This window comes from Electrophorus electricus, chromosome 8 (genome assembly GCF_013358815.1).
Source record: "Electrophorus electricus isolate fEleEle1 chromosome 8, fEleEle1.pri, whole genome shotgun sequence".
Lineage (NCBI taxonomy): Eukaryota > Metazoa > Chordata > Actinopteri > Gymnotiformes > Gymnotidae > Electrophorus > Electrophorus electricus.
In genome coordinates this window covers 9,504,894-9,518,126 of record NC_049542.1, presented here as the reverse complement: position 1 = coordinate 9,518,126, position 13,233 = coordinate 9,504,894, and the positions used below count along the sequence as shown (strand labels likewise).

At 38.4% G+C, this 13,233-nt stretch overlaps 1 protein-coding gene across 2 annotated transcripts; it reads left to right on the top strand.

Annotated features, from left to right (window-relative positions):
- Window positions 1-280: 280 nt before the first annotated feature.
- Window positions 281-11,708, top strand: dnajc5ga (DnaJ (Hsp40) homolog, subfamily C, member 5 gamma a). 2 transcript variants are annotated; one of them, XM_027000948.2, is made up of 7 exons: window positions 281-476; window positions 3,895-4,028; window positions 4,576-4,789; window positions 5,174-5,333; window positions 8,148-8,230; window positions 10,252-10,291; window positions 11,343-11,432. In XM_027000948.2, exons 2-5 carry the CDS (start codon window positions 3,904-3,906, stop codon window positions 8,225-8,227), a joined length of 579 nt encoding a protein of 192 aa, XP_026856749.1. In that variant the 5' UTR covers window positions 281-476; window positions 3,895-3,903; the 3' UTR covers window positions 8,228-8,230; window positions 10,252-10,291; window positions 11,343-11,432. The 2 variants fall into 2 exon arrangements, with proteins under 2 accessions (XP_026856749.1, XP_026856741.1); XM_027000940.2 differs by lacking the exons at window positions 8,148-8,230; window positions 10,252-10,291 and having other exon boundaries at window positions 11,343-11,708.
- The last annotated feature ends 1,525 nt before the right edge of the window (window positions 11,709-13,233 follow it).

Below are 13,233 nucleotides of genomic sequence, written 5' to 3'. Positions count from 1 at the left end.
TTAAGAGCTTAGTTTGGCTTGTGTTTGGCAATTTAGCGGATATTTTTCTATAGTTCAGTACTTCTTAAATAGAAGTATTATTTCTAACGAAAAAGAAACACCGTATTGGTTGCGAACGGTTGCGAATTGTTTTTTGTAAAAATTTAATCAATCATCATCTCAGGCTCCTGGAATCGATCCCATTAGACATATTCAGTTAACTAGTAGAGCGAAGACGTGCCTCTCGGTTGGGAGGCAACTGCTCATTCGAGTCGATTCGTATCTCCACTGAGTCCAGAGTGAAATAATTATGCATAAGCAAGGAGCCGATTCTTTCTGGAATCGAATCTCGGAACAAATCATATCTCACATCGTTTGTGCTTTCCAGAGAAGGCATTGAGCATTAAAAATGAGGAAGAGCAAGGAGAACATTTAAATATCAGTTTGTCTGATTTCTCTATGATTCACCTACAGAAATTACTCTCCACCAGTTCAAGGTGAGTTCGTTTTAATTCTGGGTATACGATTAAAGCACAACCATGATTTAAAAAATTAGCCAAGCTTCTACTGCTAGCTGATAACTCTTTCTCGTTAGTCACCAAGCTGATCGCTGGGCCGCTGTAAAGGCCCTAACGTGACAAGCGTTAAGTTAGCTGATGTCCGGAATGTACACAAAACCGGCAAATGTCCTTTACGCAAAATGGTTAGCTGAGTAGCTAGTTAAGTCATTTATGTCAAGAATTTATAGTCAGCGTGTTCTCTTCAACATGTAGATATTTAGCTTGTCGTGATGTATGTTGACTGATTTTTACATGGTCAAAAGTCGGGTTGTTGAAGTTGCCGGTATTCTCAGTGGTAACGGTGGCTACCATATAGCCGGATGGGTAACCTAGTGTTAGGTAGCTAGCTAGTTAGCTATTGATAGCCATACAGCACTACAGAATAGGCAAGATTCAGTCGCATGCATATGGATCCAACACGGGAGTGTACTTTCTTCTGGTGACTTTTCGAAACTAAGTTAAATGAGAATAGCGCACTGGTGTCGTTTTGTTCACTCAACGTTAGCTAATATTAACCCTAGCTGGGTAACTAGCTAGACAAGTTAAATAACTAACCTAGCTAATGCTAGCTAACTTGCTAACCCAGCTAATTTTGTAAATACTCGTATAAAACTTGGTATCGCTAGGTTAGTTAAAACATGATTTGAAATGAAAAGGAATCTGTGTGCTCACTGTGAGGATTAGAAGGGGATTATCATTGTACAAGGACATCGATGACCTATAATCAATTATGTAAATACGTTTGATAATACTAACGAAAATGGATGAACATGTGATTGCTAAAACATTTTCAAATATGAAGATTTTCTCCAGGACAAAGAATGATAAACACTGTCTTGTGAAGCATTCACTATGAAAGATTTGAGACTTCTGAGGGTGGAGCCGTCTAAATGTTTTGTGTTCGTTTTAAGAACGAACTAAAATATCTGCACAGTTCTTGAAATTCGAGAAGTACTCATGCTAGCTAAGGTTTATAAAATGTTCCGTCTTCAGTTTTCTCTAAGCCAGATTTGATTATTGTATTTTTTTCTTTGGCTTTTCTAGCCAGTTCCATAACATAATGTGTTAAAGGCCTACGAGTTCAATTGCCACATGTTGACAGAAACGACTACGTACTCCGTCGGTGGAGTCTGGCAGTGACAGGAAAGGTAGACTAATAATTTGCTGTAGTTCAGTGTGTCCTCAGCTGATGTCCCTTAGCCTTTTTGGCCAAGTGAATATAGAGAGAAACCTTTTAATCCACGTTTCTCTTGTCTTTATAGCATCGTAAATAATATCGACACAAGTAAAAGAAATCTGCTTAAACGATTCATTACACTGTACTCAAATGTATTTGTTTTGTAAATTCCGGGTACAATGAGTTGCCTTGTTTTCCCCAACTTCTCACAACCTGTTTATATAGCTGATGTGTTTGTTACAATGCTTGTGTGTGCCATGTGCATTTAGTTATGTTTATGTAACATAAAAGATATGTATATAATTCATGTGTTTGTACTGAGGTGAATATACATGTATCAAGAAGAGTATACATATAAAGGTGCACTCAGTGCACAAGGAGTGGCTATTTTAAAATCTGTTTGTACTGAACTGGTCAAATATGGTGTCACACCCTTAGTGCAAAGAGCCAAAATAATGTCAGTATTAACCCGAGTCATCGACAGCCTATTCCACCCTAAATGCGCCAACCATAAGCGTTCAGTCTATTCTTGTCTGTCATATTATTGTGATATTCCACAAGTTATATTTCTCTAGAGATCACAGAGAGTTTTCCAAAGTTCAGACTACCCTGAGGTGTCTAAAGTACCTACTTGTATTATTGGATTAGTGCTTTGAGTTGCAGTTTCTGTGTTTTTAAAAGGTTTACAATTGAAATGTAAAAAATCATATTAAATGAGTCATTGCAAAGGCTTAATTGCATTATAAAATTATCGGCTTAGGTTGCAAACAAATGAAGAGGGTCAGCCCTGCTAAGGAATTTGTTAGTTCCTAGGCATAGTGTAAACATGACTTGGTGCTCAGTTTGAATATGGAAAAATACCCCAAATGCACTATAATAAGAGCTTTGATGTGTGATCAATGAGTTGTTTATTGCCATAACCAGGTGAAAAATCCTCTTGTATGAGCAGCTAAAAATACTTTTAGTGCCACTAGGATGACCATAGCAGGACAGACAGTGGTGTTGGATTATGGATAATGGAAAAAATGCACCTTGCTTGGCATCTAATCATTTTCACTCTGATAAGGGTCACAATTGCTCTGGTAATTCAGGTCTCTCACCTAATAATGTGTTTTGTGTTACTGAGTGTACAATTACTATGCCCAGTTTCTTCATTTCTTCTGTTGCAGTTCCAGCCTCTAAATGTTTGTTCTTCCTCAGCCTCTAAAACTTTGATCTAAGTACTGAAGAAGGCGGCTGAATTAATTAAAGCTGGGGAAAGCAGCTTTGCAGAAGTTCGGTGTTACGATTAGCAATATTCAAAGAAAGGGCAATTGTTTACCAGTTTAAATCATTTCTCTAAAGCCAATCAATTAAAAGAAGGACAAATGTTATCTTTGACATTTCCTTCAGTTATTAGAACAACATGTCAATTACAGAATCAATGGGCTGAAATCTGATGCCATATCACGTTTGGTCCCAGCTGTATCACACAGCTGTATCAACTAGACTAAGGTTTTGTGGTTGTGGCATGGTAGTCTGCAGTTCATCATACTGACTGGGACTAGCAAAGACTAGCAAAAGGTAATAATTGGCTTTAGTGGAAGATGTTACAGGAGTGTGCTGGCCCATTGGATCTTAGCACTCATTTTGCCCAGCAGTGGATATCCTCATGCACCTGATCAGTGTTGTGTTCAGAACTACATTTATAGCATACCATCTTATATTTTTTCAATGTCCTTGGGGGAGAGAGGTCCAGAATGGCATCAGCATACTACACTTGTGCATTCTACTGCAAGCTTTAGTTTTTATTGACTTTTTCCCTGGGTATTTGGCAGCATAAACTGCTGCAAACAATAGGTGTTGCACAAGAATTTGGACTGGAAATTCCATTTGACTAGGTGGATGTAATACCTAATCACCTTTTCTCTTGTGACATATTGTCAGCTTAATGTAAAAACAAAGATCTGTGAAAGTGTTTAAAGGCATAGTTCTTAATATTGGAACCCTCCCACTCTTAAAGTAAAAATGATGGGAAAGAGCAGTTGGGTCAAATGTCAGGACAGAATGTCCTGTTCTGTTTTTGCTTTGTCTATTCTGGGTTTTTTTTTTTGGGGGGGGGGGGTTGTGACCCAGTGTGGGACCTATTCTAATATGTTCCTCAGTGCCTCACAATATTTGTTGTTCCTCACTTTTCAGCTGTAAAGCATGGCAGAACCCAGGCAGCCCTCTGACAGGCCTCAGAGGAAGATGTCTACCTCTGGTGACAGTTTATACAAAGTGTTGGGGTTGGAAAAAGGGGCTTCAGCAGAAGACATTAAAAGGGCCTACAGGTAAGACGCCTCTTAAATAGGGCTGCACAGTTCTGCAAGGTCTGTAAGGAAAGCATTTAAGACTTGAGATCAAACGGCCTATGTTGTCCTGTATTGCTCTGGTATGACCACTTCTTAGGATGCCACCACAAAGCACTGGGTTTTTTTTGCAATTTCCATGTATTGTGATGTTTATGTGGAGGACTAAAACGGACATCTTGAGTGAAACATTTTTCAGTTCCTAAGGGTTTTTTTTAATATATAAAAGACATATGGAGAAGGGTTTATGCAGTAATGTGTACAGCTCAGCTACACCTGAACATATAAATAAAAAAGGCTAAAAAATACAACTGTTTGTTGCATATCCCTCATTTAAATCAATGACATTTAGTAAATTAGATATTTAATTCATAACCTTTTAAAGACAACATGAACCCTGACCCTTATATGCTAATGCTTGACCCATGTCAAAAGACAAGGGTACTGGGGAGATCTGGGCTGGATGTCTTGTGAAGTGAATGGTTTCTTGAGTGGAGCTGAGCTGGACTGCATTCTCTTTTTCCTGTAGGAAACTTGCCTTGAAATACCATCCAGACAAGAACCCGGACAAGCCTGAAGCAGCCGAGAAGTTCAAGGAGATCAACAACGCTAATTCCATCCTCAACGATGAGACCAAGAGGAAGATTTATGATGAGTATGGTTCCATGGGCCTCTACGTCTCTGAGCAGTTTGGAGAGGAGAGTGTCAAGTACTACTTCCTCATGTCCAAATGGTGGTTTAAGGTAAAAGTTTCCTTTCAAATTGACCTCATATTTCGCAGTTCAGATTAACTTATGCAGGAACAGAACAGAAGTTTGAATGAGTCCTCATTTCTGGGGTTCTAAGAGAGCCACATATTTGTGTTTGCTTAGTGGCGGGTTTTCCTTGTATTGTACAACTTGAGTAAAAAATGGTATTACTGTAATATAGTCAGTTTTGTTCTTGGACAGTAAGCAAAAGAACAAGTAAGCAGTCATAATTGTAAGTCGCTTTGGATAAACACGTCAGCTAAATGCTGTAAATGTAAATGTAAGCAATGAACGAGAGTGGCCTTTGAGCCAGGAGGATGCGGATGTGCATTTTTGTGTGAGGGAAGGGCACTGGCTGATCTGGGATCTGCTCTGCAGGCGATGGCACTATGTTGCACCGTCTTCTCCTGCTGTTGCTGTTGCTGCTGTTGCTGTTTCTGCTGTGGGAAGTGCAAGCCGCCCGAGGATGATGACAGCTACCAGTACGTGGACCCAGAGGATCTAGAGGCACAGATTAAAGCAGAGCAGGACGGCCCAGGTGAGTTCACTGGGAGAATGCCTGTGCTAATCTGCATGTGGTTTCGTCATCCTGGGAAAGGTCAATGCCCTGGAGGTCATCCTCCATGCCATCTCAGATGTTTGTGTGATTATAGTTGAAAGATTGGTAGCTGAAAGTGCAAGTTATTTCCTTGACTTGATTAGGGTCTTTTAACAATCTAGAATATATATTCTAAAGTGAATCGCCAACATAATTGCTCTGTGGATATGTACACTGCTTGCGATATTACTCTTTTGCACCAGTTGACTGGGGTAGTTTATCAGCATGAAAAGATATTACTGAACTAATGAATCTCTCAGTGCTAAATAATGCACACCATATCCAGTGTAACCGATTTCAGTCATAAAACTATGGAAAAAATATGCTGCATTTTAGTTTCAGATATGTGCAGCACTTAGACTCCTGAAGGCCGCATGATTTCTCAGACCTGCATCACAGGTTTTCTTGACACATAATATGGAGAAGAATGAAGTGTCCAACAAAGGCAGCATATGCTTTTGCTAAGTGCCATTTCATCCTTGGTTGTCTCTCTAACAGTGGATATGAATGGATAGATTCACTATTCCACTGGTTTCTTAGTCAGTCATCTGAAGTGCTGTAACATCTGCTGATGATGTTTTTAGTAAAGAAAGTTAACATTTATTCTTTTATAATGATCCGTTTTGTATGTGTAGTCTGTGGTGTTGTGGTAAGCTCGCACACTACTGTGCAGTGTGTCTGAAAAGCTAAGGTCCTTTTTTTAAGTGTGTTTTTATGTTTTTTTTTTTAAAACCTTCATTAAGTGCAGTTGTTTTCATTTCTTTTTTTATCCAGGATTATTGCTCTTTTTATTTGACCTTTTTTTGTTAGGTCTGTGTTGTCGCTTTACCCCGAATGCTTCTCGCGTTTACTGTATTGGACTTGCGGAGGACAGGCACAATTAATTTAGATTTTGACAAGATAAAGAAATAGGAATTAAAGTTCAGAACAACTCACCCGAATTAAGCTCAGTTTGTTCTTTGTGCAACTTTTTTCTTTTGCCAGCTGTGTGAAAAAGTCATCATCTACGTTTTGCACAAACCCCTGGCTCAGACCATACGCTACTTGTCTGTTGGAAACGGCTAAATACAGCCAAGTTTACGCACCACAGCCACATTGTTGAAACTAGTTTTGTGGCCATTGAATGTTGAATGTTGAATTGAATGTTGACTTAACGGTCATCTCCATGTAAGAGAGGTGCATTTCCTATAAGCACTTGCAATTAAAATTTTAAATTAAATTTTATTTCTATGTATTGCACATATACATAATGCATTCAACTAAACGTTATCTGTAGATATCACAAGTACACAAACCTAGAAATAATTAATCGACACACACAAAATAAATCTTCCTGGCACACAAAGCCGAATTGATTGACAACTGAAAAGTTTTGTGTCAAGCCCTTGTCAGCGATGGTAATTAACGAGTATTTATTGCATTATAGTTCATATCACACACCATATGCGCTCATCTAACATTCACAAGCTAAACAATTAAAGGCACTAAGTCAAGAGGTCATGCTTTATATCACGGGGAAGGGGGTTCAGATGTGAAATGGAGTAAAATCCACTCAGCCTCTCTCATTCTTATTTCTGTTATAAATGGCGACAAGTATTTATTTAAATACTCACAATAAACCATTATTTGCCAGTGTAGTCTGTTTGTTGATAAGGGCTCAATGTAAACATTGGTTTCTAGGGAAAATATCTGTATACTTTGTCCTTTTGACAAAACAACTGCTTAGCATTTACTTTTCTTCCACTGTTAATTCACATGGCTCATTCAATCAGATTTATAACTGGAGTTATCCATTTTATAAATAAATAATAACTGGGATGATGACAGTAATGAGATCAACAGTGCGGTAGACATTACATAACCATGGTAATTTGGATATCGTAACAGCCCTATGTGTGCCCTCTGCTCAGTCTGTCTTATTTAAAGGGATCTTAATTTCCTAGGATAGTGTGACGTTGACAATGAAGGCTGCACAGTTCGGACTAAATTGTACTATTTGTTATGTGTCTGCATATTGTTATTGCTTTATATCAAGGACACATGTTTGAACCCTTAATGTAACATAGTAAATGACAGCATAAAAAAAAAAAAAAAAAGACTCGTTTCGATCATGTTGGATAATATAAATGTTCTGAGACTGTTGTGATAAATCACAAAAATAATTTAGAATCTCTGAGAGATAGTGATTCCTGCTGTGATTCCTTAGCAGGCTTCTTTGCAGCCATCTGTACTGCCAAGCGACTATTCATATAATCACAATTAATCGTGATAGTTATTGTGAAAACAAGCTACATTGTGCAGCCTGACTGAAACAAAACTTCTAGCTGTTGCCTTTCAAACATCCTTAATCTCTGAATCTGTACAAATATAGAATTGTGTTCAAATAATTTCCAAACATTATTTTTAAAGCCAGAATGGCAGAGCACTAGAGACCAATTTGGAATATTTTAGTAACTATTAAATCAGTAATAGCAACAGTTTCATGGTGATCTTTGAAATATTTACAATTTTATTTTTATTCTTTGGATTTGTTGATTTAGTGTAGTGTAGAAAGTTTTTATACTGAGTGTTCACATGTAAACAGGCACAAATGACATTTTTTGAAAAACCCAGGTTTACAAAAAATACAGGAATACATTGACTGTCTGCAAATTGGCAGAGTAAAAAACAATTAAATTAAGCATTTTTAACATTTTTATCACTGATATTTTATGCTAATGAGGGCAAGTGTGGGGCTTTTCTTCCTCTGGACAGGTGAGACGATAATAATAGTGCAGCCTGTGCCAAGTCCGGGTCTAGAGAACCCTGGTGATGATCCACTGGTGTCAAAATGACTTGTAAGACTGTCTGTTCAAGTTCTGTACTCCCATCAGCATGATCTTCCTGTGGCTTTGCTCTTATTAAAGATGCCCTGCTGGCTCTTGTCATTTCATCCACTTCTCTTTGGTTTGCTTGTATATTGCATGGCATTTAATCACCATGTTTGTTTTTTAAAAAAGGGGGGGAGGGGTGATTGCAGTGACTTGATCTTGTCCTCAAAACTTTTTTTTTTTTAATTAGTTTTTAAAGATCCATTATAAACTGAGATGATGTGTTTAATTGTTTGTCACTCTGGCATCTCTAGGGTTTCATAATTAAGCACAGATTGAGTGATCATTTAACAATAGTGGCTTTGGGGAATTCTGATTTATCAAAATTTCATCGTTTCAGTTTTAAAGATGTAAACAAAAAGTAATTTAAGAGTGTTTTGGTATATAATGCTCCTTTCTAGAGAAATTCACAGTGGTAGAATTGTCACATCTGGTTCTTAGTACTACAACTGCCAACAATTCTGTTGCCTTTCACACATCCTTAATCTCTGAATCTGTACAAATATAGAATTGTGTTCAAATAATTTCCAAACATCATTTTTAAAGCCAGAATGGCAGAGCACTAGAGACCAATTTGGAATATTTTAGTAAGTATTAAATCAGTATCGTAGTCTAAGTAGGCAGGGTTGCTTTGCATGGTGTCAATAAAACTTGAGATTTCATCAGGTGAGCTAGGACAGATCACATTTCTACCTCGCTGCTTAGCTAGCTAATTGTTCAGAATGCTGGGGAACTGCACTGTACCACATTGTAAAAAAAAAAAAATTTGAAAAAATACAGTATGCTGTGTATAGTAACTATAGCAAAATAATGTCTTGTTTCAGAGTCATTAAATGCTTCTGACATCTCGTTCCGAGCATTAGCTGCAATTGAGAACAATACTGACTGTAAAATTCTCTAAAAAGGTGAATTTTACACCAAAATACTCTTAATGAATTTGTTTACATGTAAACCATTTAAAACATGAAGAATTTTTGCAAAATTGATTAACTTCCCCTTGAAGTCTTATTGATCATTGCTGCTTTATCAGAAATCAGTAGATTTAATTATCAGAATGTACTAGCTGCTGAAATCCAAAATAATATGAATGTGGTTTTGTTCTGCTCATGTTCAAGATCAGCAAGAGACTATTTGACTGCAGATGTATTAAAGTATGTACTACTGAACACAAGTTCATAGTTTACCACCATATTAAAATGCTGCTGCTCTTTACTTTCTTTTTTAGAAAAGAGTTTACATCATCCCAATTTCACAGAACAAAAATATACAATTTAAAAGATTTAAAGATTTAAAATGCCAGTTAATGCACTGGTTTCTCAGTGCAGTCCCTTAGGAAATCAGAAGTGTATACTCCTTGTCCACCATGCCTGATTGATTGCATTTGAGATTGAGTAGAGAAAAAACTGTGAACAGGTTGGGGTTCCCTAGGATGGGACAGAGCACCTCTAATTTTCATCTTGATGAGCTATTTTGTAAGCACCAGTATTTATACAGTATGCCACATATCTTGTATCTGATAATGATAAAGACTAGATAAGTGGTAGAAAAAAAAGGTGGTGGGGAAGAAAAAGGTTTCACCTTCTGCAAGCTACTCAGTGAAGGTTGTTGAGATTTGGCTTAACTCTGAAGAGAGTGCATTAGAAAGAAAGAGAAAGGGTTAGAAGAAACAGTTCTCTCTCACTCACACTCACACACACACACACTTTGATGTCTTGTTGAAGCCAGCCCTTAATTGCATGCAGCCATACCTAGTTCATTGCTCACCCCCTTGTAGAATCAGTCAGTGGTCCATTTTTAACCAAGCACTGAACTTATCCTGTTACTTTCTGTCTGCTGCTTTCCCCCCCCCAATTTTTCTTTGTCCTTGTTACTCCCGTGAGTAACGGTGCATGGCTGAAACTTTTATGAGAACTGATGGTACATAATGGATTCACTGTGAACTCCTGTCTCGCTCTGCCCCTTTGCTACACATGGATGGTGCTCATAAGAGGGACGATAATCTGGATGAGCTGCATAAGGGAAGGGGAGGTAGGTTTCTCTTTGCTGAGCATGTTCCTAGCTTGGTACAAGAACACAGAGAGCTCAGGGCAGCTGCCACTTCAGAGATATTCTGGGCACATACTTTAAAAAAAAAATCCTTCCTCCATTTATCAGCTAGTTAGGGTTCCAGCCTGCAACGCCTGTGAGTAGCTGCATATTTGCCTTGTCATGTGGCAGTAGTGACTCATTTCAGTACTATGCTGGGGTACTCCTTCTCCAGTTTGCTGTCGAGAGAGTGCATAGACACGTGCCTCCACTCATTTTGAAATACTCTTTTCACCATCAGAGTAGTCAGGTGACACCAGTTTGTTGTTGGTACTGCTTTGTGTAGGTTTTAGTACTAACAAATAACAATCCCATTTTGCAAGTTTTATCTAGCTTCTTATAGGAAGATGCACAAACTATCAAAAACATCTCTAGTACAGATGGCTAAAAACAGAAAGCAGACCCTGCCAAACATTTCCAAGAGGAAAGAAGGTTTCTGACTGGCTTGTCGTATGATTCTGCTTTTCTGACATTTAATTCATGGATCACTCTTCAGACCGGTCAACAAAGAATGCCACTGGTTTGATTTGATTTAATAGGCAACTGAATTATCACCTATGTGGTGAGGTGGTGTTTTAATACTCAAGTTAATCAAACCAATGTCAAGTTGGCTGTTCAATGAATAGCTTACCTAAAAAACAAAATGTCTGCTTCAGTAAAATGACCTGATTTAATGAATGTCAAGTGTTATCCATCCATCCATCCATCCATCCATTGATGGATGGGTTTCATTGCCCTGGGCAATCAGGCAGTAGTTACTGATCCAACCTGCGTGTGATTATATTTTCAGCTAAACTTTGTATGAATGGTACTCCAGGAAGAGAAGCCTTATTCCCTAGATTTCCCTAGGTCAGGTAGTGCTCCTGTGTACATTCCTTATCCATGTCAAATGTGTTTTCTTTCCCCTATAAGGAAATGTTTTTGCTATGAACCTGAAATGGTCTTGATGTGACTGAATCATATATTCTGACTGTCTTGCTCACTCTTCCTGCAGGCTCAGGTGCCCCAATTGTGATTCAGCCACATTCCACCATCAACACTTCAGAGACCACCCACTTTGTAGCCAACCAGCCTGTGTATGCCACACAGCAGTGAGCCACCAACCCCCTGCCCTGCTTTCTCACTGTGGGACCTCCCTCTGCCACTGTTGGGATACTGGGCATCAGACTGTCACCACTGCTGGAGGACTTAAGTCGAAATGAGTGGCTGTTCATGGGGACCTTCTGCCAAGCTCATGTCCACCAATCGTCCCAGTTGTCTGTCTCTGATGATGTATCCTGCTCATCTGGAAAACTGTCTTGCAGTTTGGTATCACTAAGCCCTTCTTCTGGAAGGAACTTGGATTGATTCCTTTTTTTTGGGGGGGGGGGGGGGGGGGGTTCTTGGTCTGATTTTCTTTCCATCAACATTATTTTATATTTATTTATTTTATTTTTAATCACTTTTGGAACTACCTTGTACTATGGATTCAAAATCTAGTCTAGCTGTGTGTAAAGCAGTAACTGCATGCCCTTCCTGTCCAGCACTTGCACGTTCTAAATGTGCTCCTGTACACCTTGCAGAACTCTCCCCACTCTCATGTCTAAGGTTAAAGTTAAGCGGCCACAAAAAGCCAGTTACTCTGGGGGGTTTTGGTTTTGTTTTTGTTTTTTTCCTCTTAAGCAGATACTCCCCAGGCTCAGGTGCTCACTCACACAATAGTAGCTGCATTTGCAAGATGTTGAACTTAGAGCATTTCATTGTAGCCTTTGTCATGCTCTGTCTCACACATTTAAATTGGTTTCACTGTCCTTTCTGACCAAAACCAACCGATGCAGCTCTGTAGCTGAGATGCAATGCGTAGCACTCAAAGCTGAGTCCAGTGGGTCCAGTCCAGCTGAATCCACATGTCTTAACAGCATACCACTTGAAAACTGCTGATGAAAAGTATTTATGGCTGTGCACTTTTTTCCCATTGGTTAGGCATTCAGAAGATATTCTGAGCCAATGCAAAACTTTTGTTTTTCCATTTCTCATAAGTACAAAGGTAATCGAATAATGACTAGAAGTATATCTGAATGCATTGTAGTTTTGTGCAGTTAATGGACTTGGGTTTGATCAGGTTGAAGTTGGGGAACGTTATGCCACACTATGTTGCTATACATAAAAACTACTATACATGCATTCGTTTGTGGGAGTATACAGCAACAGACATCTTTTTAAAATTAGTTTTATTTTTACACAACAGAATGTACAACCTGTTACAATTTTGTCACTGAAATGATGCATTTTGTAAACTAAGCAAGCTGTATCAAACTGTATGTGTAATAAGGCTGTGTTCACCTTCAGTTTTGTTTATCATTTCATACTGTCAGTTTTTAAAATTTTTAGATGTAATACCACAATTTTATTGTATTGGTGATTCTGTCCTAGAGTTTGTGATCATGCTTTTTATTTATTTATTTTTATTAAAAAATTTTACATTCTTTTTTTTTTTTTTTTTTTTTTTTTTTTTACAAAAATTAAAACATGTACCTAATATTCTCCTGTGACTTACAGGTATTGGAGTACAACATGCCAAACAAAAAGTAAATGTATGAGCCGATAGCATTTCATGGTTCATTAAATTGTTCTAATCTGCAATTCCTGATCTCAACTCTGATCTGTATAAACCTCCATTGGGGGTGGGGGCTCAAATTTTGCCACCAGCATCCAGTACACTTGAAAATTCCTAAAATTTTAGACATGCTTTTTCAAAAGCACACACATGAACAAAACTTTGTTTGACCAACATAGCTGTTTCTGAGTACAGTGGGAGGCCTGATCCTAGTCCAGTGCAGTGACTGAAGCATTGTCTGCCGTACGTCTTCCTCACCATGGGTTTGTCTCCTCTGCCCTGCCTGGAG

Excerpts from the sequence above, each read along its gene's own strand:
- dnajc5ga (XM_027000940.2), top strand. The coding sequence starts at position 3,904 with ATGGCAGAACCCAGGCAGCCCTCTGACAGGCCTCAGAGGAAGATGTCT. Across the intron at positions 4,029-4,575 it reads GACATTAAAAGGGCCTACAG|GAAACTTGCCTTGAAATACC; the intron begins GTAAGACGCCTC and ends TTTTTCCTGTAG. Across the intron at positions 4,790-5,173 it reads TGTCCAAATGGTGGTTTAAG|GCGATGGCACTATGTTGCAC; the intron begins GTAAAAGTTTCC and ends TCTGCTCTGCAG.